At 43.2% G+C, this 27,676-nt stretch overlaps 1 protein-coding gene across 9 annotated transcripts in view; it reads right to left on the bottom strand.

Moving 5' to 3' along the window:
* Window positions 1–5,698: 5,698 nt before the first annotated feature.
* ADGRB2 (adhesion G protein-coupled receptor B2) overlaps window positions 5,699–27,676 on the bottom strand; it is a 433,339-nt gene continuing 411,361 nt past the window's right edge. For all 9 annotated transcript variants that reach the window (XM_063456181.1, XM_063456223.1, XM_063456232.1 and 6 more), the window contains 2 exons: window positions 7,994–8,050; window positions 5,699–6,516 (listed from right to left, as the gene is read on the bottom strand). In XM_063456181.1, the coding sequence (XP_063312251.1) occupies window positions 6,355–6,516; window positions 7,994–8,050 (219 nt within the window). In that variant the 3' untranslated portion in view covers window positions 5,699–6,354. The remainder of the gene's footprint in view (window positions 6,517–7,993; window positions 8,051–27,676) is intronic.

Genomic DNA, 27,676 nt, shown 5'->3' with positions numbered 1-27,676 from the left:
AATAGGAGAACGGAGGAGCAGAGTATTTGTAGAATAGGAGAAATAAGGAGCAGAGTACTTGTAGAATAGGAGAAAGAAGGAGCAGAGTACTTGTAGAATAGGAGAAAGAAGGAGCAGAGTACTTGTAGAATAGGAGAAAGAAGGAGCAGGGTACTTGTAAAATAGGAGAAAGAAGGAGCAGGGTACTTGTAGAATAGGAGAAAGAAGGAGCAGGGTACTTGTAAAATAGGAGAAAGAAGGAGCAGGGTACTTGTAGAATAGGAGAAAGAAGGAGCAGAGTACTTGTAGAATAGGAGAAAGAAGGAGCAGGGTACTTGTAGAATAGGAGAAAGAAGGATCAGAGTACTTGTAGAATAGGAGAAAGAAGGAGCAGAGTACTTGTAGAATAGGAGAAAGAAGGAGCAGGGTACTTGTAGAATAGGAGAAAGAAGGAGCAGGGTACTTGTAGAATAGGAGAAAGAAGGATCAGAGTACTTGTAGAATAGGAGAAAGAAGGAGCAGAGTACTTGTAGAATAGGAGAAAGAAGGAGCAGGGTACTTGTAGAATAGGAGAAAGAAGGAGCAGGGTACTTGTAAAATAGGAGAAAAAGGGAAAATAAAAAATGTAGGAAGGAGAAGGAGAGAATTGTTTTGGCTAATAATAATAAGTGGGCTACCTAGCTCAGCCTTCCTGCTGGGAATTGCTATGAGGAAGGTAAAATAAAAAAATAAAGGAAAAGGAGGGGAAAATTGAGGAGGGGAGCCGATGCACGGGTGAGAATGCAGCGACAGGCAGAAGCATAGTGTGTAGAGTGGCTCATGTTTTGGCAAGCTTTTGTTTATTTGTAAAATAAAAGAAAGAAGGGAAAAAAGTAAAGGAAGGAGATAATAAAGAGAATTAATCACTAGTTAAAGGTCATTTCAATTTACTTTATTGTTTTCTCATTAAACTTTATAAAGTTAAAAACATTATAAACATGCATAAAGTAGAAATAAAAAGATACATCTAAGTACATGTATTTTTTAAACACCCTCCTTTCTAAAAAAATATTCTTCACTTGCGCTAAAAAAAACTCGAAAACTGGTGGGCGGTAAGGACATTTTTCCATCAAGAAAGATGTATTAGTGGGCGATAGGTATAAAAAGGTTGACTAAACCTGACCTAAATATATGCAAACAATATATTCTAGTTATTGTAGTTTTTTTTTATTTTACTTTAAAGGACACTATAGTCACCACTTTACCTCAATGTATTGCTCGGTCCTTTTAACACTTATTTTTAAACTGTGTTTGTGTTAAAACAGAACACAGCAGTGATATGATTATATACATGCAAGGCCTATGCTACTGTAAGGCAAATAAAACATCTGAGGGGACACTTAAGGAAAGCACAAGATTTCCCTAATCTGCCCTGTGTCCCTCACAATAGCAAAGAACTGTGTAGTCTGTACCTTAGACAGGTGCATATAAAGTGCTTGAAGTGCTCCCTCATGGTCCCAACTCTTCTAAATGACTGTGAGCATTACTGAAAGGGTACTCAGCCTGGACTCTGAGTCAGTCTTGGAGTACTAGATCGGGTTACAGGGCAGATCCTGCATAATCCAAAATCTTGGATTGGGTTACCAGGAAGTCTAAAATAGAATTTGTTGTGTAGCTTTGACATATACATATACAATATCCTAACGGACTAATGTTTGACAGATTTCCAGAAAGAGACTCAAAAGAAATATAGAGGATGAGGAAACAGAAGCAGTTTCTAAACGTAGAACTCTAAAGAGAGTGCGTAAGACAGGTAGGATAAAACCAAATAAGGAAGCAAGATAATTATTTCAATTCCTGGATCAGACTTCTGAAAGGTTACTTGCTAAGTGCCACTGTCTTTCTTTCAAAAGAGGTTTAATTGGCAGTAGAGGGCATTGTTCAATCAGAGAGGCTGCCAGGATTCAGAGCTATGAAAAAAGGGAGCTATAGTTGGACAGGTCATTGCTGACTATGTGACTATTTTTCATTAGGAGACATTAACACTGATATGTAAGGATGTGCAAAGTAGGTGGTCCCTGGAAAGTAAAGCAAAGCCACTGCTTAGATTGTATATGGAGATATATTGTTAAATTGGCGAATTAGGGGACTGGAAAGTGTCTATTCTTCAAATTAACAGTTTTAAGGTAACTTAGTCTCACGTTAACTTGCAATTAGCGGTGATATCATAAAAAACAAAACAAATCCTTACCTAGTTCCTCCTGAACCCTACAGCCCCTGATTATAGTTGTTTATGGTATTGTTTACTGGAGTACATTTTAGTGTACCAAACAAGAGGAGACTAGCCTGTTGTGTGAAATAACTAAAACATATATATATATATATAAAATAAAATGCATTATATACATTAATGTGTGGCTACTCATTTTGCAAGCTTTGTAAAATACACAGAACAAAATTATAAACACAACACTTTTTTTTTGCCCCCATTTTTCATGAGCTGAACTCAAAGATCTAAGACTTTTTCTATATACACAAAAGGCCTGTTTCTCTCAAATACGGTTCACAATTCTGTCTAAATCTGTGTTAGTGAGCACTTCTCCTTTGCCGAAATAATCCATCCACCTCACAGGTGTGGCATATCAAGATGCTCATTAGACAGCATGATTATTGCACAGGTGTGTCTTAGGCTGGCCAAAATCAAAGGCCACTCTAAAATGTGCAGTTTTACTGTATTGGGGGGGACCGGGGTCATCCGAAAACCAGTCAGTATCTGGTGTGACCACCATTTGCCTCACGCAGTGCAACACATCTCCTTCGCATAGAGTTGATCAGGTTGTTGATTGTGGTCTGTGGAATGTTGGTCCACTCCTCTTCAATGGCTGTGCGAAGTTGCTGTATATTGGCAGGACCTGGAACTTGTTGTCGTATACGCCGATCCAGAGCATCCCAAACATGCTCAATGGGTGACATGGCCGGTGAGTATGCTGGCCATGCAAGAACTGGGATGTTTTCAGCTTTCCGGAATTGTGTACAGATCCTTTCAACACAGGGCCATGCATTATCATGCTGCAACATGAGGTGATGGTCGTGGATGAATGGCACAATGTGCCTCAGGATCTCGTCACAGTATCTCTGTGCATTCAAAATGCCATCAATAAAATGCACCTGTATTCATTGTCCATAACATACGCCTGCCCATACCATAACCCCACCGCCACCATCATCAAACCGCACACCCACACGACGCCATACACGCTGTCTGCCATCTGCCTTGTAAAGTGAAAACCGGGATTCATCCATGAAGAGAACACCTCTCCAAAGAGCCAGATGCCATTGAATGTGAGCATTTGCCCACTCAAGTCGGTTAGGACGATGAATTGCAGTCACGTCGAGACCCCAATGAGGATGACGAGCATGCAGATGAGCTTCCCTGAGATGGTTTCTGACAGTTTGTGCAGAAATTCTTTGGTTATGCAAACTGATTGTTGCAGCAGGTATCTAGGTGGATGGTGTGACGATCTTGGAGGTGAAGATGCTGGATGTGGAGGTCCTGGGCTGGTGTGGTTACACGTGGTCTGCGGTTGAAACGCCTTTGGAGACGGCTTATGGTAGAGAAATTAACATTCAATTCACAGGCAACAGCTCTGGTGGACATTCCTGCAGTCAGCAAGCCAATTGCATGCTCCTTCAAAACTTGCAACATCTGTGGCATTGTGCTGTGTGATAAAACTGCACATTTTAGAGTGGCCTTTTATTGTGGCCAGCCTAAGGCACCCCTGTGCAATAATCATGCTGTCTAATCAGCATCTTGATATGCCACACCTGTGAGGTGGATGGATTATCTCGGCAAATGAGAAGTGCTCACTAACACAGATTTAGACAGATTTGTGAGCAATATAGGCCATTTGTGTACATAGAAAAAGTCTTAGATCTTTGAGTTCAGCTCATGAAAAATGGGGTAAAAACAAGTTTAGAATTTTGTTCATGAAAAGCAAAATTATGAAAGCAAAATTAAGGATTAAAGATGACTTTCCTTATATATGAGCAATTTAAAAAATATAAGTAATTTTAATAATTTAAAAATTTTATTAGTTACATTTAAACATAGGTTTATATTTCCCCCTAAATTACCAATGCAAGACCTGTCACGTTAAATTACCAATGCAAGACCTGCCACTATAGGCACCCAGACCACTACAGATTAATGAAGTGGTCTGGGTGCCAGGTCCATCTAGCTTTAGCCCTGCCTGCTGTAAACATAGCAGTTTCAGAGAAACTGCTATGTTTACATATGGGTTAATCCAGCCTCTAGTGGCTGTCTCATTGACAGCCGCTAGAGGCGCTTCCACGCTTCTCACTGTGATTTTCACAGTGAGAAGACACCAGCGTCCATACAAAGCTTTCGAGAATGCTTCTCTATGGACTGACTGAATGCACGCGCGCATTCCGATGACGTCGGAAGGAGGAGGAGAGTCCCCAGTGCCGAGGGAGCCCGGCGCTGGAGAAAGGTAAGTGTTTAACCCCTTCCTCCCCCTAGAGCCTGGCGGGGGGGATCTATTAATACTATAGTGCCAGGAAAACAAGTTTGTTTTCCTGGCACTAGAGTGGTCCTTTAAATAACATAATTTATAAAATTATATAAATTGCTGTCAAGCATAGATGTTAAGAAATCTGAAGTTATATCAAAAGATGAATGTGCTAGAGTAGTGGATATTATTTTTTTTTAACGCAATGATAAGTATCAACAGTAGTTTTCAAATAAAATATAAGGAAGTTAATACTCAGTTATAGGTATGCAAAATTATTGGGACAGTCACCCAGAACATATTTTAAGACCAGTCACTTCTGGTCTATGGCATATCTGGTGCCATTATTTAACATGTGCTCCAATGTTTAATCTCAGTTATTTGATCACCAAAGCTAAACCTCCATTTCAAATTTCCATGTTATCTTCTCTGATTCCCAGTAGAGCCACTACACCCAAAGATGAATTAAGACTTAACCTGTGATCTATTTAGAAGTTAACTCTCAAAACATTAGACTGTGGTGAATTGAAAAATTAATATAAAAAATATATCAAATACCAGAGTTGAAAAAAATTATCCGATAATTATTTGGCCAAATTTGGCAATTCATATCTAAAATTTGCAAACTCTGTCTTTAATTCGCTGTTGAGTAAAAATCGTTTCTGTAACCCAATACAAGAAAGTCAATTGCATTTACCAGAATGCCTTATTATGAGATTATTTACTAACGTATATCCTAAGTAAAATCTGGCACATATACCAATCTATTGAGTGGATCATTAGATGTTACAAGAGGCGTTGTTAAACAAAAAGTAATTTTTACATATTTATCCGTATGTAGGTATACCTTAAGCAGATGCGTGTACTATGTAGTTGATGGATACAATTTGTTAACCTAATATACCGTAAGTATTTTTATTTGTTTCCACTGAAAGTTTTTCCTTTACCAGTCCATAACCAGCATATTTAGAAATCCAATGCCAAGAAAGACACGATCCTACATATGGTATTTGTGTTCAAAAACATTACTCTCAATTCTGCGCATTGATACACAGGCATAAATACATTAAAGCCACAATAACCAGGTGCAAATGTAGATGGTGCATTTGGCATCAGATGGGCATTTATATCATGCATTCCAATGAAATAATGAGAAACAACTTACCTCTATTTATGTTTCAAAATATTTTTTTTTTATTTTTTTATCCTTTTTAAACAAATTCTAGGCGTTTTTAAAACCCAGTGCTGCCTGACCCCCTTTCCCACTGCCCTATTACCCAAAACCCTCAGTGAGCAATGGAAGGAGGCAGCTAGTGTTCAGTCTGGCTGACCTTGTTTAGCAGTCCATGAAGGCGAAGGCAAGGCTCTTCTTCCCTACATCAAAATGGCAGGGGCAGGAGAGAGGGGGAGGCCATTAAACTGGAAGGAAGTGGTCACTTGACAAGCAATGTCCAAGAAAAAGGACAGAGGATATTGTGACAGGAACATGTGTGTGTGTTTGTGTGTCTGTAAGTAGCAATAATTAGCAGCTTGTTGCCACTAGACTCCCCGATACTGGAAAAGTGATCTGTGATCTTACAAATCCACAAAATCAGAGAACTGCCTCTCCAGCGAGATACAATATCCAACAGCTGAACACCACTCTGCCTTTGGACATCTCATAAACCTTGCTTGTTGTCTTTAAATGCTAGCTCTGATGTTTTTACGTGGCTGAAATTCATTTGCATTTCCAGTGTGTGCCACACTCCTTAAGCCACATGTAATTTTGAGTAACTGAGACCAGCGTACTGTGTGCCTGTTCCTCTGGTGTGTCTCTCACAGATGGACAACAGATAAGGAAATTCATGTTTACAAGGGAGACTTTGCCTTATACCTCAGTCTGATAGTCCCCATCTGACATATCCATAGATATACGTGGTGGTTGATCCCAATCTACACAGCGCAGACCCAAACGGTCATGGATTTGTGAGGAGCGTGCTCTGTAGCTGTCCCAGACTTTCTGATGGGGGCCTGCTGGACTTGTCTTCTCCTGAAAGGCCAAAATAAGAGAAAACAAAGTGAAGGTACATATTAATTTATTAATTTATTCAAGAAAGGTCTGTGCAAAAAATGTGTTTGGAATTATCTATATAGATGAAGGTATCAACAGATAATGAACCCATGATGGATGTCAAGCAGCAAATACAAGGAAATGACAAACAACTTTATAAATGTGTTTCGGCAGTGACTAATGGATGGGTAATCTGAGACAATGTCACTAAATGAATGGTATATTAATCAACTTTTATCACTGAAACATCTACAAATTTAGTAGTTTGGATGTCAAGTGGATAAAAAAATAAAACAATAACAATAGGCAAACATCAAGACACTATTAACTTAAACACAACAAACTGGAGGACTCTACTAATCAAGACATCAGTGAATGAATCTACCAATGATGACTTTATAACCTACCACCACAGGGCATTGATTGACTGACTTAATGTTTTTATCTATTGATACTTTACATGTTAACCCCTAAACGGCTTGATCTGTCAGGGACGATGTTATTCAATGAATAAACCAATGTACATTTAAATTGATGACTTTACATGAGTTTATACCAGATTAATCTCCAGAGGAATATTTACCATAAATTCATCAAATGGGCAGATGTCAGTGGGTAATGCAAATGCCTTTGTGGTCAATAATTAATACATTAACCAGTATGGGCTGCAGTTAAATCCACATCTAAAAGTCTGTTATATAAATAAAGATCACTCATTTCCAATGTTTTGTACTATGGAAACATGAGAATAAGATAAAAAATAAATGTATTTCATCAATGTGAAGTGTTTTGGGCCCTCTCTAATTGCTCTTATGTTTTAATGAATCTAATATCTGTTTTATTGGTATTTTATTATCTTCCAGAGACTATCTACTCATGCACAGAGCCATTGCTCTCCAGGTTAAAACATTCTGTAAAGAAAAAATATGACAGTCTGTTCTCTGGTTTAAAGAGACTTTCTTTACTAAATGTAGTCTGAGATGCAATTTACTAGGTGTAATATAAATGGTATATGAATGTTTCCCAGAAGATTGATTCCAGATGGTACTATTCATAGCTTAATACTAAAAATGAAATAAAAATTTGAGACAAATTTGAATCAATTAACTGCAATTGTAATCTCAAACATTTCTGCATCTTTTCTAGTCCTGCTGATGACAACTGTTCCGTGACCCTCAGTAGAATACATCTGTTAGTTAATAGGCTTCTCTTTCATTGTGATGGGTTTTGTCTATAAACATGTAACATAGAATGTGACGGCAGATAAGAACCATTCAACCCATCTAGTCTGCCCAATTTTCTAAATACTTTCATTAGTCCCTGGCCTTATCTTATAGTTAGAATAGCCTCATGCCTATCCCACACATGCTTAAACTTCTTTACTGTGTTAACCTCTACCACTTCAGCTGGAAGGCTATGTAGCTGTATGAAATAGCTCCATATAGGTATTACTTACACTGGCTGAAGTTCTCTCCATTCCTCCTCCTGAGGATATACTCCAGCGTTTGTCTCTCTGAATATAAAAGAGACGAGACAGGTGTCAGAGAAAAAAAATACAGAATAGTGGGATAGATTGACAAAATTAGAAGACAAACCGAAAAATGGTGCTGGGTGTCATAGTATTATCAAAAGATAAAGATATATGGACGTACTTAGAGTGCAGAAATACAACATAATGTATATTCACTCGATATCTACATATACATACAGTCATGGGAAAAAGAAAGTACACCCTCTTTGAATTCTATGGTTTTAAATAAGACATAATAACAATAATTTGTTCCTTAGCAGGTCTTAAAATTAGGTAAATACAACCTCAGATGAACAACAACACAACTTATTTCACAGTGTCAAGATTTATTTAACAAAAATAAAGCCAAAATAGGGAAACCATGTGTAAAAAACAGGTACACTTTATGATTCAATAGCTTGTAAAACCACCTTTAGTAGCAATAACCTGAAGTAATCATTTTCTGTATGACTTTATAAGTCTCTCACATCTTTGTGAATGAATGTTGTCCCACTCTTCTTTATAACATTGTTTCAGTTTATTGAGGTTTCTGGCATTTGTTTATGCACACCTGTCTTAAGGTCCAGCCACAGCATTTCAATTGGGTTGACGTCTGGACTTTGGGTCAAAGTCCAGTCAAAAGCTTGATTCTTGGGGGGGCGGGGCCTGACTGTGATGGCGGCTGGATGCCTTTTCAGAGAGCTCCGGGCAAAATATTGATTTCATACCACTTGCCCGTGTTCCCGGAGCTCTTTCTGGGCCAGCTGTGCAGCTTGCATGTCCAGCGAAAGTTGACCGGCTTTGTGTGGTCCTTGGCAGCCGTCCAGACTAAGCCCTCGGCGGGCTGGGGTGAGGCCTAGCGAGCAGTGTGGAGGGGAGAGGCGGCCGCTCTCCCTCCCAGGCTCCGGCGGACTCTCGTCCAGCTATTGATGGCGCCCTGCTACCCCCCCCCCGTTTGGACCGGTGCGGGAGATCCCGGTCCCCACCCTGGAGGCTCACTCACATCACCAGGGCTGTGCGATCCTGCCTCAAAAAGCTATGATACCCCGCGTGGCATATCCAACATGGCGGATGCTGCAGGCCCCAAGCCTGACTATGGAGGTGTGTTGTCCAGAACGCTGTCCTTCCTGGACAAACTTATTGCCGACTTCTGGGGGACGCTGTCCCTCCGATCGCCTGCACCTGCCCTACAACCCTCGCAGGACCACCTACCTAAACCTGCTCCCCGGCGGCCTCCAACTCAGCGTGGTACAGGGAGAGCGCGAAAATGGCGGAGAAGACCGGGTCGACAGAGCACGAGAGGCGGGAGGTGCAGGCATGCATCAGGAAGGGGTGCCTACAGAGCCAGCAGCTGGAGTGTCAAGAGGGATGCAACAGGGAGAGGAAAGCAGAGGATACCGAAACAGCTACCAAACCATATGAATGCTGCATCAAGCATGTCTGGGTCAGTACGTCTGCCAACTCACTCCATTACCTGGTACTGCACCCTCCCCATGATGGGCATAGGCTGAATGCCAGGAGGGTCGGCTGACTCATCCTCCCACCACGCACAGCCAGGAGACACCCTCCCTTCTTAACATACTTGTGTACTATTGTTGACATTTTTGTTGCACGTGTGACTTTTCAGCTGACCTTGCATCATCTGTCCTAAAAACCCTAATGCTAGCACTTGCCTATAAAACCACTCAGGGTGGTATACTTCGCTTATATATTAGCCTTGTCATATAATCTACTTAACTCACTTATCACCGGTGCACCTATACAGAGTTACTCGAGAAATAACAGTATTAAAGCGAGAGATAACAGTATTAAATCGAGAGATAACTAACAATATTAAAGCGAGAGATAACAGTGTTAATGCGAGAGATTACAGTATTAAAGCGAGAGATTACAGTATTAAAGCGAGAGATAACAGTATTTAGCCATAGCATGTTACTATATATAAAATGAGGTTGATAATCATAGGAGACGTTGACAATATGTTATGACGACCCTATCCTGTACAACTCTTGAAAGTCTCCCTCTTTTTTCTGTACCCCTATAATCACATGCCTCAACAAAAATAAAGAATTAAAAAAAAAAAAAAAAAGCTTGATTCTTTTCTTTCCCAGCCATTCTGTTGTAGATTTGCTGGTGTGCTACAGATCACTGTACTGTTACATAACCCATTTTCAGCCAAACATTTAGCCTTACATTTGACTCTAAAATTCTTTGGTATACAGAGAAGTTCATGATTCATTCAATGACTGCAAGGTTCCCAGATCCTGTGGCTGAAAAGCAAGCCCAAATTTTATAACATGACAGGAGGCTTCGTATTTGCTTTAGTCTCTCTTTATTAGAACTCCACAGCAGCACAGAAAAAACAACCAATCAGAAAAAAGTAAGGTACTATAAAACTCCCCTCCCCATGCATCATTTCCTCTTTCTTTGCTGCTCCGCATCAGTACAGGTCAGAGTACCACTGCCTCCTGCTAATATTAGTGGGTGGCTGCATGATTTACCTTATATTTACAGTGTTTTGCATTCCTTGGTATTGAGGGATTTATTTGTGTATGTACCTTTATGCCCCTCTCCTAGTCTGCTAGGGATCGTGGGGTGTTTGTATTTTTCCATGCCTTATGTGGCTTTACTCTTGGGGTTCTTCCCCCTTTATCTATCCCTCACGTTCTCCTACTATCCCTATTCCCGCCTTCCAGCGGGTTTTTATGCCGCTCGGGGGCTTCAGGAGGCCGGCCTGTTCTGCCTCCTCCGATCCCTCGAGCCTTGGGACCGTGGAGTACTTCTCCAGCAGTCCCGTGTCTGTTTTGCTGCCTTTCGCGTGGGCGCTCGCGATAAGCGCATTCCCGGCGACCAGGGCCGGATTAAGAGCACACTGGGCCTGGTGCTAACAATTATGATGGGCCTAATTACGGAATCTTATCGACCAAAAACATTAAAACAATCATACCTCCCAAGCGTCATGTATCTGATGGAAATGGTGCTGGAGGGAAACTCATAGGATGCAGCTATAAGAAAACACATACTCTATGCTAATCTCTCTCTAATTTATATATTTCATCTTTCAATTAAATCCATAACCCTTAACAGCAGTGTCCAGTGAAGCAGGCAGTCTATGGGCGGGGTAAAAGGGTGGCCACTGGTGCGAATCACGTGACCAGACCTGCCAAAAGGGGAGAACATGCCCAAAAAGGGGGCATGTCTGTCCAAAGAATTTGAAGGACAGCCTGGCATGAATGCATGTCAGGCTGCCCGCCAATCATGCAGGTTGTCCAACTAAGGGCATACTATGCAGGCAGTACCCTGAGCTTAACATAAATGCGTCTAATGATGCGCTCGCTCAATGCTTTCTAAGGACTGTCCCCTAGCACTCGTTGGTCCACTTGTCTCCTTACCTTCTTACTAGCAGGCAGAAGTTCCTGGTATATAGTCTGAGACAGATAAAAGGTGTATGTAGTGAGTGTAGATGAATGGGGACATGCCACAGTTTTAGAGAGACCAACGTCTGCATTACCTAAACTAATTTTATTGTCAGCCAGTCCACACAAGTTTTGTTCCCATACATCCCTCTTAAGCTTCCAAACTTTAAGATACACTATAGTCATCAGAACAACTACAGCTTATTGTATTTGTTCTGGTTAGTAGAATCATTCCATTCAGGCCTTTTGCAGTAAACACTGTCTTTTCAGAGAAAATAACTCCACTGGCCACTCCTTAGATGGCTGCTAGAGGTGCTTCCTGGGGCAGTACTGCCTAGTGTGCAGCACTGCCATTCAGTGTCTCCACCCTCGGCATGCAGACACTGAACTTTCCTCATAGAGATGCATTGATTCAATTTATCTTTATGTGGAGATGCTGATTGGCCAGGGCTATGACTTGTGCTGGCTCTGCCCCTGATCTGCCCAGTTGACAGACTCAGACAATCCTATGGGGAAGTATTATAATTTGCTCAGACCACCACTTCTGATGATGTCAGCAGACAGTCAGTTCAGAGGCAGAGCCAGCAGCTGCAGACTTGAATACAAGTTATATTTAACTATACTTAGGGAGGCAAGAAGGGGGCAGGGTGGTGGTTTTAACATAATAGGGTCAGAAATACATGATTGTGTTCCTGACCCTATAGTGCTACTTTAATCAAGAGTATGTGAAGAGTAGTTAAGGTTGCCACCTTTCTTGGAACAAAATACCAGCCTTAATCCTTTGTATAATCACAAGGAGTGACATCAGAGAAAATTCTGTAAAATCACCAACAAACTACTCACAGTTTGATTCTGCTGTATAGATAGATTGCTCCCAGTGTCTCAGTGTCCCTATGTGTCACAGTGTCAGTGTCCCCATGTCGCCCAGTCCCCTAGTCTCCCAGTGTCTCAGTGTCCCCATTTCTTCCAGTTTCTCAGTGTGTCCCCATGTCACTAGGACACTGAGAGACATGGGGACACTGAGACCTGGGGACACTGAGAGACCCGGGGACACTGGGAGACATGGGGACACAGACATTTAGGGAAACTGGGAGAAACTGGGAGACATTGAAACATTTGGGGACACTAAGACACTAGGGACACAGAGACATGGGAACACAGACACTGGGAGACTATGGGACACTGGGAGACTAGGGGACACTGGCTGGGAGACAGACACTTGGGGAAACTGGGAGACATGGGGACAGTTGTGGACATAGACATGGTGACACTAGGCACACAGAGACATGGGACACAGACACTGGGAGACTTGGGGACACTGAGACACTAGCGACACTAGATGGGGGACACTGGGAGAAACAGCATCCCCATGTGTCTCAGTGCCCCCAAGTGTCTCAGTGTTCCTAGGTCTCCCAGTGTCTGTGTCCCCATGTGTCCTAGTGTCTGTGTTCCCATGTGTCTCAGTGTCCCCATATGTTCCCTAGTGTCTCAGTGTCCCCATGTGTCCCTGCTGCCTTCCCCCCCCCCCCCCCCCCCATCCCTCACTTATCTGAGCTGTAGAGCTGCTGTCTGGACTCTGTGCTGTGTTGCTGGTCCCCACGGAACAGTGAGTAGTACAGAGAGGCAGGAATATGCATAGACATAAAATACTAGATGCCGTATTGACTGCTACTTCCTATTGGCGCTGTTGAGCCGCGGGGCAGCCATCTTGGATCGTCACAGTGTGATCTGCAGCATAGACATATATAGAATATATATGTCTATGATCTGCAGAGCAAGGTCCTCAAAGTAAACATGGTTAGTCTTAAAATCCACCTGGAGGGTGTATAGATCCAGTAGCATGATGTTTAATCCTGGGATATTAAATAAAATTAACTGACATTTGCTGCTTTAAGACCTCTGTGGTTATTTACGTTATCGACTAAGTTTACTCAATACATTGAAATTATTTGAATTTCTAGATTGAAACTATGCGTTGCATTTGGATTTAGGTTTGCTAAAATTATAAGTTTAGTGAACTAACCCCACAATCTATCATCTTAATATACATGTTTTAAACTGGGACCTGATCTTTGCCTGATTTGTATTGTATTTACTTTTCACCTATTTTTAACTAATATGGATTTTGGAAGTGTGCAAAATAAAATGTAGATATTTACAACTCTTTATTATTGTGAGCTCTGTATTTTGCACTTTGAAGTCCGCATGGAGATAGCATAAAGAGAATAGGAGAACAAACAATCACATCACTATTTACTAAAGTGAGATTTGTCACTAAGGCAAAGTAAATTAAAAAAAATTAGGGACAGAAGTCCTAATATATAGACATATAATACCACACCGGGTGACCGGCCCCGCATTTCATGGCCCCCCCGAGGTCAATGCGGCGTCTAGGTATTATATGTCTATGGGCATATGCTGTAACTTCCTATCCCTGCCTCTCTCCACACACAGTGACCCCTACTGGCCGGTGCTGGTATTGCAGAGTAATCTCCACTTATTCTGAGAAAAATACCTGCATTTGTATTGCCAGTATTACTGCAATACCGGCACGGCCAGACAGTCTCAAATACCGGCTGTGCCAGTAAAATACCAGTCAGGTGGCAAACCTAAGAGTAGTGTGTGTGTAAAAAAAAAAAATGTAAATTTTTTATTTTTTTTTAATGGGCCTATTCCATGGGCCTGGGCCTGGAGCTGCAGCTCCATCAGCCCCTATGTTAATCCGGCCCTGCCGGCGACCGGCACTTACACACGTGGTCACTTGCCGCGACATTCTTGATCCGCGGATACTGGGGGGATTTCACGGTACCCCATTGATTGGCATGCTATGTCTGTGCCCCATTGATTGGCCTGCTATGTCTGTGCCCCATTGATTGGCCTGCTATGTCTGTGCCCCATTGATTGGCCTGCTATGTCTGTGCCAATTTGAATGGCCTGCTATGTATGTGCCTATTTGATTGGCGAACTAGTCGGTGCCCATTCGTTTGGCCTGCTGGGCCTGTGCCCTTCTGACGGGCCTGCTCTATCGGTGCTGAACCCCCTGAGCAAAACCCATTTCCCACTAGTGACATGGAGATAGGCAGGTGTCCTGACAAGCACCGTTGCCATACTATCAAAGAGGACACCAGTGTACGACCACCTGAGTATGGTGGAAAGGGTGAAGGCCCTAAACCTCATGCCTGAAGGGCAGGGTTTCTTATGATGACCCAGGCACGCGTACATGATTTACACCAGCCCGACGATGGCACATCTCCAAGGAAAACTTCGCACAGACAGGGACCGGTACTCAGACGCCTACAGGGGGACACAGTGTTTCCTTGTCTTTTACAACTACCTTCTAACTGCCTCCCGATATCCATCTAGATATCGGTAGTTATTCCTGCGTAAGGTTAGCTCCTGGCCCTGTTCAGTGGGGCTTACTTGACTTTCCTTCCGGCCTGACCTTATCTACATTTATTATTTTTGTTTTCGTGCCTTCCTTTTCCTCGGCTCGGGTCGCCTGACTTGACCTCCTCCGACCTCCCGGGCGCTCGTGGATTGCAGAGAACGTCTTCAGCTTTCCTCAGGCAACCGACGGTCATCCTGGACCCCGCGCGCGCGCACGGGATCCGGGCGGTCAGTTGGTAGTTTTCCATCATTATTTCCGAAGGTTGCTTTTTCGCACCATCCCTTTCTGTCATTAAGGATAGAGACGGCCCAAGGTTGTATACTATCCTATCTACCACCGGTCTGGTATACTACCAGTTGATTCCTGCTCAGGTGAGTGATTCAGAGAGAGGTCTTGCGGTCGGGGAGAGACCCACCTAAGCATCTCAGTCTTATGCTGATATTAGTAATTGGTGTACCCCTGCAGTTGGTCACCCTGAGTCTCTAAGGGACTCTAATTTGGATCAAGAGAGGGTGCGGCCCTCCATCACCTCGATCCGAGAAGGGTATTTTATTTTCAGGAACAGGGAGCGAACCCCTCTCATATACAGAACCAGACACTGATTTGTTATTAGAGAGCGTGGCCCTCCCTCAACCTCAGCCCAATACTGAACTGGATACAGAGGACATGTTTGGAGTGACACATTCTCATAGAGAGAACCGGTCACGGATGTTTGGTTATTAGCGGGTGCGACCCGCTCAGGCTATCAGCCGGACGCTGACACGGAATTCGGTCACTTAATTAGAGAGCACGTCTCTCTCTCATACACTAAACGCTCTACGGTACCGTCCATTCGTTTATCACACGGGCTTGTACCTGTACAAGACATCGATGACTGCATGGATGGGGCGTCCCTCCTGCATTCAATTAGATCTACGACCGTGCTACTGATTTCGTTATAGAGGACTGCCTGATCATGCAGGATATACATATTTGAACTGGATCCCTCTTATCTCCTGTAATCGATCTACTGGAACCGGACCACTGTACCACACACGAGAAATACTCAGAGGTATAACGGGGGGAGACTCCCACTTATTTACACACACTCCTGGAGACGGCACGGCTAACGGATGAGCCTCAGGTATTACAAGAGTACAGGTTTTGGTATATTCTGCGTTCTATAAAACAGAATTGCAATCTGTTTTGGATATCCAGACCATTGCGAACAAACTGAGCAGGCAGTTTTATCTCATATCCAGATGACACAAGATACGGAGACCTTCATGGAGCACTGCCTTGCTCGGGTAACAAGACTAGGGAAAGCCTACTACTCGGTCTGAAGGTACACCGTACGCATGGATCGCATGGTAGGACCGGAAACTCCGGTTGTCTTGAGTTCCCTGGTCATTACAATCTTGGGATAAGATGTCAGGACTGCCCCTACTCCTCTGAGCACATGCCTGGAGAACTTGGTTCGGAGATGGAGGGCCCTCCGTCTATACTCTGTGTGGGTGTGTGTGTATATATATATATATATATATATATATCCCTCACGGGAGTCGTTTTGATTTGGGCTTGCGCTAACCCATTTTTTCAACTACCATCAAGGAGGCCTACGAGACTCTATGGACTCTGCCGGAGTACGGATCAGGATGTGTAGCAGACTCAGATAGGGCTGACGACATTCTCAACGGGACAACGCATGTTTTGGACGGCTGAAGCTAGACCCTTCTTTTTTCGCTATATCTGCTCTCTGGAGTCACCTGTCATGAGCAAAGGGACTTTACGCCTTGCCTGCATATTGGAGAACGCTATGTGTTCACAGGACTCCAAGCTAGGAAGGGAGGTACCCCTCTATAGGGAGACTTTGACTTCGATTATCGAACTCACATTCCTGGGTCCCTTGACCTGGGGCCTACTCTGGGAGATCATGCCCGGACAGTCAGGAGTACAGGGACCTAGGGGTCTTACTATATTATACCCTATCTTGTAGGTGGTGTGTAGACCAGGAACCCCTACACGAATGGAACAGGATCGTACGACGGGTAGTTGGACTATTTCACTCTCTCACTACAGCACGTGAGGACTCTTTGTTGTTATACAGGTCCCAATCACCATTGGGTCCGTACATCTTATCACTCTTAGAGGATAGCATTTGGATGGGAATCTCGACTCCGGTTTACGTTTCCCATCCCTTTGAATATTTCCGGGACCCATTATTTCCAAAATAATCGTCCACCGTTCCACCACACGAGTTCAGTTTGGGACCCTGGTTGGACGTCCTTTTTGGAGTCTTTTCTCTACCGCAGCCAACGATTACACAGTCCAGTTGGAATATTGGAATCACTTGGGATAGGGCTAGTTTGCCACTCTCGGATGAGACATCTCACCAGGTAGGCCATCAGGGAACGATAGATCCTACTCGGTTCTTTTACGGAATTGGTGGCGCATTCCTTGAGATTGAAGATCTGCCTGCACGGCCACATTGCCGGGTGACCCTGGCACGATCGGTGGAGCAAACTTACACATCAAGAGTTGAGACATGGTGGCAGTGTCTTATCGCAGCCCTAAGTCCGCAAATGACCTTCGACATTTTATAACTGCAGGGAAATGGCTAATGGGTCAGCTTGGCAGCTCATGGACCAGCTGGTAGGAAACAGGTTACAACCTCACGTACAATGGATCTATCAGCAGATTATGTTTTTTCCGTATTTGGGATACTTCGTCAACTGGCATCTCCATCGATCGGTCTATTGTCATTTATTGCAGTTGGAAAGTCCATTTAGGATTGCTCGGATAGCTCCGAGAATAGGTACCAGCAAAACAAACAGCGTTGGATTTGTTGACTGAGTGTTAAAACAGCAAATACGAAGCCTCTTGTCATGTTAGAAAATTGTAGATTATGCTAGCTTTAGTGTACCTATAATCTTAATTTTATTAATGACAGAGGGCGAGTATTTCCCACCCATTCTTAACCCTCCCTTGTTTAATGTTAATAGTTTGGATTAATCAGGTACGTATGCAACTCTGCTTGCTGTCTCTGCTACCTGTCGCCTGTTCTTATGTCTATTTTTTCATAAGTAGGGTTGGGATATCTACATATTAAGGTAATTTTGGTTGCTACATTGGGTGCCTACATGTTTATTCAAAGTACATTTCATTGGATAATCAACCTGTTCGATTCAGTTTTTTCTCTCGTTTCAGTTTACAGTCCATCAACACTATCTGGTTTGACAGTTCTTCTCGGATGGTGGACATCGTTGTATTCATCGTATCTAGGACTTCGTTTCTTCCCCATAATGTTTTCTGCCTTTTATTCTGTTTTTGTCGCAGCTTGAAAGAGGAAATGATGCATGGGGAGGGGAGTTTTATAGTACCTAACTTTTTTCTGATTGGTTGTTTTTTCTGTGCTGCTGTGGAGTTCTAGTAAAGAGAGACTAAAGCAAATACTCGCCTCCTGTCATTAATAAAATTAAGATTATAGGTACACTAAAGCTAGAATAATCTACAATTATCACCCCTCCACCACCGTGCCTAACCGTTGATGTGAGGTGTTTTTGCTGATGTGCTGTTTTTGGTTTTCAACAAACATGGTGCTGTGCCAAACATCTCCACCTTGGTCTCACCTGTTCTAAGGACATTACTCCAGAAATCTTGTGGTTTGTTCAGATGCAATTTTGCAAACCTAAGCTGTGCAGGGATGTTAATTTTAGAGACAAGAGGCTTCTCCTGGCATTCCTTCCAAATGAATTATACTTGTTCAGTCTTTTTCTAAGTGTACTGTCATGAACTTTAACATTGAACATGCTAACTGAGGCCTGTAGAGTCTGAGATGTAACCCTTGTGTTTTTGGCAATTTCTCTGACCTTGACGTGAATTTTCTGGGATGCTCACTCCTGGGAAGATTGGCAATTGCCTTGAATGTTTTCCACTTTTGAATAATAATCCTCACTATAGAATGATGGACTTGTTTGGAAATGGCCTTATAACCCTTTCCAGTTTGATAGGCAGCAACAATTTATTTTCTGCTGATGTATTTCCTCGTTGGCATTGTGTTAACACACACCTGAATACTCCGAACTGCTAAAACTTTTACTTTTATAGAAGTAGTAACACTTGATGGTGATAAATTAATCAAGGGTATTTGATAAGCAGCACCTGTCTGATAATTAGCCTCTTAATTCCTATGGAAGCAAGGGTGTACTTTTTCACACATGGCATCTCCATTTTGGGTTGTATTTACCAAATTTTAAGACCTGCTAAGGAACAGATGATTGTGACTATGACCTGATATGTAAAACCATAGAAGTCAAAGAGGGTGTACTTTCTTTTTCCCATGCGTTTATATGACACACATGGTGTGACCAACTGGACCTCGTCACGGGTTCATGGAGGGGCATACTCGACAGCCTCTTACCCTATGACTATGGCCGCTGTGTTAAACCCTCATTGAAAACACTATTTGTGCCTCTTGGACTGGTAACAGAAACCATTCAAACCTTCAAAGCCATTTGAAATGGCATTTGAACACGTGGTGGCGGCCATCTTGTTCACATGGACCAAAACCGTGAATAGACTTGAGGGGGACTTAGCCGCGAATGCCCTGGAACTATTTTCGGCATGAAAACTTTGCGGGTCCCAGTCGGTTCCCCAGTGGCACTTAGCCGCGATTCTATGGAACTAATTTTGGCCTGAAAACTTTGCGGTTCCTGGTCGGACCTCCAGCGGCACTTAGCCGCGATTCTAAGGAACTATTTTTGGCTATGGGTCCATGCCTGCAGTCGGTAAAAACTATGACTTCCATAAAAGGGAGGGCCCTCCGTCTATACTCTGTGTGGGTGTGTGTGTATATATATATATATTTATATATATATATAGATATATATATATATATATATATCCCTCATGGGAGTCGTTTTGATTTGGACTTGCGCTAACCCATTTTTTTCAACTACCATCAAGGAGGCCTACGAGACTCTATGGAGGAGTGTGGTGTGCCCCGACTCCTACACAGACGTCAAAGTCGGGTCGCAACCTACCGCCGGAGTACGGATCAGGATGTGTAGCAGACTCAGATAGGGCTGACGACATTCTCAACGGGACAACGCATGTTTCGGACGGCTGAAGCTAGACCCTTCTTTTTTCGCTATATCTGCTCTCTGGAGTCACCTGTCATGAGCAAAGGGACTTTACGCCTTGCCTGCGTATTGGAGAATGCTATGTGTTCACGGGACTCCAAGCTAGGAAGGGAGGTACCCCTCTATAGGGAGACTTTGACTTCGATTATCGAACTCACATTCCTGGGTCCCTTGACCTGGGGCCTACTCTGGGAGATCGTGCCCGGACAGTCAGGAGTACAGGGACCTAGGGGTCTTACTATATTATACCCTATCTTGTAGGTGGTGTGTAGACCAGGAACCCCTACACGAATGGAACAGGATCGTACGACGGGTAGTTGGACTATTTCACTCTCTCACTACAGCACGTGAGGACTCTTTGTTGTTATACAGGTCCCAATCACCATTGGGTCCGTACATCTTATCACTCTTAGAGGATGGCATCTGGATGGGAATCTCGACTCCGGTTTACGTTTCCCATCCCTTTGAATATTTCCGGGACCCATTATTTCCAGAATAATCGTCCACCGTTCCACCACACGAGTTCAGTTTGGGACCCTGGTTGGACGTCCTTTTTGGAGTCTTTTCTCTACCGCAGTCAACGATTACGCAGTCCAGTTGGAATATTGGAATCACTTGGGATAGGGCTAGTTTGCCACTCTCGGATGAGACATCTCACCAGGTAGGCCATCAGGGAACGATAGATCCTACTCGGTTCTTTTACGGAATTGGTGGCGTGTTCCTTGAGATTGAAGATCTGCCTGCACGGCCACTTTGTCGGGTGACCCTGGCACGATCGGTGGAGCAACCTTACACATCAAGAGTTGAGACATGGTGTCAGTGTCTTATCGCGGCCCTAAGTCCGCAAATGACCTTCGACATTTTATAACTGCAGGGAAATGGCTAATGGGTCAGCTTGGCAGCTCATGGACCAGCTGGTAGGAAACAGGTCACAACCTCACGTACAATGGATCTATCAGCAGATTATGTTTTTTCCGTATTTGGGATACTTCGTCAACTGGCATCTCCATCGATCGGTCTATTGTCATTTATTGCAGTTGGAAAGTCCATTTAGGATTGCTCGGATAGCTCCGAGAATAGGTACCAGCGAAACAAACAGCGTTGGATTTGTTGACTGAGCGTTAAAACAGCAAATACGAAGCCTCTTGTCATGTTAGAAAATTGTAGATTATGCTAGCTTTAGTGTACCTATAATCTTAATTTTATTAATGACAGGAGGCGAGTATTTCCCACCCATTCTTAACGCTCTCTTGTTTAATGTTAATAGTTTGGATTAATAAGGTACGTATGCAACTCTGCTTGCTGTCTCTGCTACCTGTCGCCTGTTCTTATGTCTATTTTTTCATAAGTAGGGTTGGGATATCTACATATTAAGGTAATTTTGGTTGCTACATTGGGTGCCTACATGTTTATTCAAAGTACATTTCATTGGATAATCAACCTGTTCGATTCTGTTTTTTCTCTCGTTTCAGTTTACAGTCCATCAACACTATTTGGTTTGACAGTTCTTCTCGGATGGTGGACATCGTTGTATTCATCGTATCTAGGACTTCGTTTCTTCCCCATAATGTGTTCTGCCTTTTATTCTGTTTTTGTCACAGCTTGAAAGAGGAAATGATGCACGGGGAGGGGAGTTTTATAGTACCTAACTTTTTTCTGATTGGTTGTTTTTTCTGTGCTGCTGTGGAGTTCTAGTAAAGAGAGACTAAAGCAAATACTCGCCTCCTGTCATTAATAAAATTAAGATTATAGGTACACTAAAGCTAGAATAATCTACAATTATCACCCCTCCACCACCGTGCCTAACCGTTGATGTGAGGTGTTTTTGCTGAAGTGCTGTTTTTGGTTTTCAACAAACATGGTGCTGTGCCAAACATCTCCACCTTGGTCTCACCTGTTCTAAGGACATTACTCCAGAAATCTTGTGGTTTGTTCAGATGCAATTTTGCAAACCTAAGCTGTGCTGGGATGTTAATTTTAGAGACAAGAGGCTTCTCCTGGCATTCCTTCCAAATGAATTATACTTGTTCAGTCTTTTTCTAAGTGTACTGTCATGAACTTTAACATTGAACATGCTAACTGAGGCCTGTAGAGTCTGAGATGTAACCCTTGTGTTTTTGGCAATTTCTCTGACCTTGACGTGAATTTTCTGGGATGCTCACTCCTGGGAAGATTGGCAATTGCCTTGAATGTTTTCCACTTTTGAATAATAATCCTCACTATAGAATGATGGACTTGTTTGGAAATGGCCTTATAACCCTTTCCAGTTTGATAGGCAGCAACAATTTATTTTCTGCTGATGTATTTCCTCGTTGGCATTGTGTTAACACACACCTGAATACTCCGAACTGCTAAAACTTTTACTTTTATAGAAGTAGTAACACTTGATGGTGATAAATTAATCAAGGGTATTTGATAAGCAGCACCTGTCTGATAATTAGCCTCTTAATTCCTAAGGAAGCAAGGGTGTACTTTTTCACACATGGCATCTCCATTTTGGGTTGTATTTACCAAATTTTAAGACCTGCTAAGGAACAGATGATTGTGATTATGACCTGATATGTAAAACCATAGAAGTCAAAGAGGGTGTACTTTCTTTTTCCCATGCGTTTATATGACACACATGGTGTGACCAACTGGACCTCGTCACGGGTTCATGGAGGGGCATACTCGACAGCCTCTTACCCTATGACTATGGCCGCTGTGTTAAACCCTCATTGAAAACACTATTTGTGCCTCTTGGGCTGGTAACAGAAACCATTCAAACCTTCAAAGCTATTCGAAATGGCATTTGAACACATGGTGGCGGCCATCTTGTTCTCATGGACCGAAACCGTGAATAGACTTGAGGGGGACTTAGCCACGAATGCCCTGGAACTATTTTCGGCATGAAAACTTTGCGGGTCCCAGTCGGTTCCCCAGCGGCACTTAGCCGCGATTCTATGGAACTAATTTTGGCCTGAAAACTTTGCGGTTCCTGGTCGGACCTCCAGCGGCACTTAGCCGCGATTCTATGGAACTATTTTTGGCTATGGAACCATGCCTGCAGACGGTAAAAACTATGACTTCCATAAAATGTCTGAACCCCTGAGCTGATCTGGGTGATATTTTGGTTACCCAGATCAGGGCTATCAGGGGATGCAACATTTGTGGGGATGCCATGTGTTTTGGGGTACTTTTGGGTCTTTTTAGAAATGTGTGTGTTTTGTGTTTGGAGATAATTGAGTTTAGTATAGTGCTTGACTCCATTATCTCCTAAGGGGAAGGCTTATTGTATTGTGTGTGGGAGTGTCATACACTGTAAACGTGTTATCATTGGTTTGTAAGTTTGTGTCCCTGTCCCCAAGGTCCATGTGACCTTGCTTGGGGATTATCATAAAAGGCCAGTGTGGCACCATTAAAATTCAGTTCCTGCTTAACCCTCAACACGTAGCCTTGTCTCGTGCTTGTAGGGAACCCGCTTCACAGCTATAACCAGGGCTGCCACCAGAAAATTTAAGGGCCCCTGAAAAAGCACAAGGTCTGGGCCCACCCCCCCCCCCCGGCCCGCCCTTGAGTCCGCCCACAGGACTCTCACCTAGTCTGCTGACAATGATGCAGGACTGAATGTGGTGTGTATAGTGGAAGTGAATTAGATTGTGTGTAATGTATGTAGTGTTTGTGTGTATTAGATACTGATTGTGCAGTGAATGTTTGTGCAGCGTGTGTTTGTGTAGCGGATGCAGTGTGTATAGTGAACAAAGAGTGTGTTTGAGTAGTGGGTGTAGTGTGTGTTTGTGTAATGGATGTAGTGTTTGTGTTTACTAGATGCAATGTGTTTAGTGAATGCAGTGCCTGTAGTGGATGTAGTGTGTGTATTAGACGCAGTGTCTTTGTATAGTGAATGCAGTGTTTGAATGTGTGGTGGATGTAGTGTGTGTGTACTGTGAATACAGGATGTTTGTGAAGTGGATGCTGTGTGTATAGTCAATGCAGAGTGTATGTTATTGTAGTGAATCCAGAGTGTGTGTTAGTGTAGTGAATACAGAGTGTGTGTTAGTGTAGTGAATGCAGAGTGTGTGTTATTGTAGTGGATGCAGAGTGTGTGTCAGTGTAGTTAATGCAGAGTGTGTGTTAGTGTAGTGAATGCAGTGTGTGTGTTAGTGTAGTGAATATCGAGTGTGTGTTAGTGTAGTTGTATATTATCCACGGTATCTCCGCTGGTAGACAGGATAGGTCAATCCCAAAACAGGCGAAATGCAGGTAGCGTAGTTACAATCGCTTCCTCCCAAGAACTAGACGACACAGCTTGGAGGTCAACAGAGGTTTTTAATTACAGGCACAGTATTTATGTGGTTACAGATATACAGGGTTTCCCAAGTCCCAATGCAGGGTTTGTCCAGTAGGGGACTACATGGGGGACTGGGTTTTACCCATCTTTTACCCAGCATACATTGCTGTACCAAGGAGATACTTATCCCAGCATGCATTGCTAATGGGAGTATCCCTTGGTACAGAGGAATACAGTTTTTACATTAAAATCCATAACTCACATAATTTTCCTGATATACAGCTTTTTCACCCCTCATTACATAGCTGGGACCTGGACGCACAGTTAAATGAACTTGCGCCCAGATCCCAGCACAATTGACCGAACGCCATTCAGTTTCCCTTATCAGGCTCAATTAGTTTAAACGATTGCCTGAGTTGAGGGAATACAACTACCGATAATGGTAAACTCTCTAACGGCTTGGAAGTCGACGACAAAACCCTGCTGGCTTTCCGTGAACAAAGATGGCCGCCGCCTCGTAGTCGGTACATGAATAGCAGCCACCCGTAACAAACCGCAATTAGCTTCGCTACAATGTTGCAAAGTACCTAATTGGAGACACACGACCATCTATGGGTGGTCTCCCATTTGGTACTTTGCTTAACTCACGAACAGTGCGGGAATACACTGTCCATGTAGATATAGATTAAACATTAGCGGTATTCCTGTGTTTGAACCACACGAATGCCGCATACATGGTAAAATACAGAACATAGCAAGAACATTACAGTGGTCCGGTTAAATCACAATTTACAGTTTCTGAGTGGCTGAATTTGCCACAGTAGTAAATGCAGAGTGTGTGTCAGTGTAGTGAATGCAGAGTGTTTGTCAGTGTAGTGGATGCAGAGTGTGTGTCAGTGTAGTGAATGCAGAGTGTGTGTCAGTGTAGTGGATGCAGAGTGTGTGTCAGTGTAATGAATGCAGTGTGTGTTAGTGTAGTGGATGCAGAGTGTGTGTTTACTAGTGTATGCATGTTGTGTAAATGGAGCATCCCCCCCCCCCCCCCACATTAAATGTAATACAATTTTACCCTGGTTCAGGGAGGGGGGAGATTCCATTCCTGGTGGTCCGGTGGCATTGTGGAGCCCCTGGCTCCCTGTATTTGCAGAGGGGCCCAACAGACTGCATCTGAATGTTACAGCTCTTCCCTCTCTCTTACTCCCGCGAGGGTGACGTGTGTGCCGCGTGGAGCATTGCCATGGTAACCTGTGGCAACGCTCTGACGGCCGCGGATCTCGCAGGAGTTAGAGAGAGGGAAGAGCTGTAATGTCCTGCTGCAGTCTGCTGGGCCCCCTCTGCAAGAACAGGGAGCCGGTGGCCCGCAGCTGCACATATATATAGCGATCATCGCTATATATACATGTGCAAAGAGGGAAAGGGGGCTCCGGGACTGCCAAAGCAGTAAGAGCTTCACAGCTATACTCCCTGGAGGAGAGGCCTTCCCACTAAGTCCCTGGATCCAGGAGTTTGGTCCAGGATGGGAAGGGACGGCGAGACCCCAACCAAGCTGCAGCGGTTCGTGGGGTCTACGGTGCTTATGGTGTCCGGTGCGGTGCTTACGGTCCTCAGCGTCAGCTAGGAAGCATCGATTGGTGGAGGTACCCAGTCAGGGTGCCAAGTGGTCCATTACAGATGGAATACATGAAATTATACCCCAGCGGATAACCCAATCTCTAAAGACGATTCTCTTCTCATTCCATGATCTAAACCACAGACTCACTGCTGGCTAAGGGGTTGAGGCAGCTCAGCTAATAAGGTAAGGAAGACATCAATTGTAAGTGTGAAGTGTAAGAGAGAATATGCATTTGTGCATTAGAAAAAGTGTGTTTGTGTGTATTGGTCTGTGAGAGTTGTGTGTGCATGCATGTATGAGTATGTGTAAGTAAAATCAATGCAAATACGTTCAGAACTCATCAGTTGGCACCTTTTTTTTTTTTAATAAAAATCAGTGCAAACTTAATTTTCTGTAGGCTTTGAGTGGGACTGTTACCATCCCATTTCCAACTCCTTAATCTCACAGTAATATCTATTTCCATATGTCAGTGAAACTGTACATAAAACTTGGAAATTACATGCATACCTTGAACACTTCATCACACATGTATAACACTGATTAGTTCATGCTCCCGCAATCCTAAGCATCTCTCTAATACCTTTAACTCTTTTCTTCGCCATGCTGTGGCCACCCCGCCAAACTAATCTTTCAGCTGATAGCTTCGCATGCTACTTTGCTGACAAGATTAAACAGTCAAGGTATGAATTCTCCCCCCTTCACTCCTCTCTATCTCAACGTCACTTGGACCGTACCATCCTAAGCCTGCAGGTTTTCTCTCCAGCAACTGAACAGGAGGTGGCTGCGCTTCTCCTTTCCTCTCATCCCACCACATGTCCGCTTGATCCCATCCCGTCTCACCTCATCAGATCTCTCGCATCTTGTCTTGTGCACATCTTCAACTGCCCTCTACCATGCTACTGTTGTACCCGTCATAAAAAAAACATCTCTTGACTAAGCTCCAACTATCATCCCATATCCCTGCTTCCTTTTTCCTCAAAGCTTTTGGAAAGACTTGTATTTACCATCTGACTTGCTTCCTCAATTCCAACTGTCTCCTTGATCCTTCAGTCTGGATTCTGCCCCCTCCACTCCACGGAGACGTTTTTGATTAGTGTTACAAATGATCTAATTACGATTAATTCTTCTTGACCTCTCTGCTGACTTTGACACTGTTGATCATGGCCTCCTTCTCCAAACTATTCAATCTCCAAACTATTCAAGCTTATGGCCTCCCAGAGTAACCTCTACCTCACATACCTGTCTCTTGCTCTCTCCTAAAGGGCAGCACTCTACTCTCTCCTCCAGCTCTGCCTCACTCCCACCTTGTTTGATTACTATCTCCTGTTCTATTGTGTTTTATATCCCAAGTTCTCCAGACTTTAAGCTCGTTTCAGCAGGGTCCTCTTCAACCTACTGTTCCTGTAAATTTTTGTAACTGTCTCATTTATTGTTACATTTCCCCCTCCTATAATATTCTAAAGCGCTACAGAATCTGTTGGCGCTATATAAATGCCAATACTAATAATAAGACTTTATCACGCACTATCACATTATTATGTAACAAACACGTAAGAAGGGCTTTGCACTAGGTCTCCCAGTCTTTGTTTGCTAATGTTATACTCCTGACAATATATCCAATGTGAATGAAAGCACTCATAGGACATTAGGAAATAACTTCTTTATTTTCTGCACTAGTGCAACAACACACAGGTAACATTTCCCATTACCACTGTCTGTCTTCTGCTGCAAAAGTCTGTTTAATGTAAAAGTATTTTGTTTATTTTAAAGTTCCTATCAGTGCCCTCCTTCACGCAAGAGAATGAATGATCAATTTTAGGATT

The sequence above is a fragment of the Pelobates fuscus genome, chromosome 1, assembly GCF_036172605.1.
Source record: "Pelobates fuscus isolate aPelFus1 chromosome 1, aPelFus1.pri, whole genome shotgun sequence".
NCBI classification, from domain to species: domain Eukaryota; kingdom Metazoa; phylum Chordata; class Amphibia; order Anura; family Pelobatidae; genus Pelobates; species Pelobates fuscus.
Note: the sequence above shows the minus strand (reverse complement) of the source record. Positions and strands in the feature narration are given on the sequence as shown.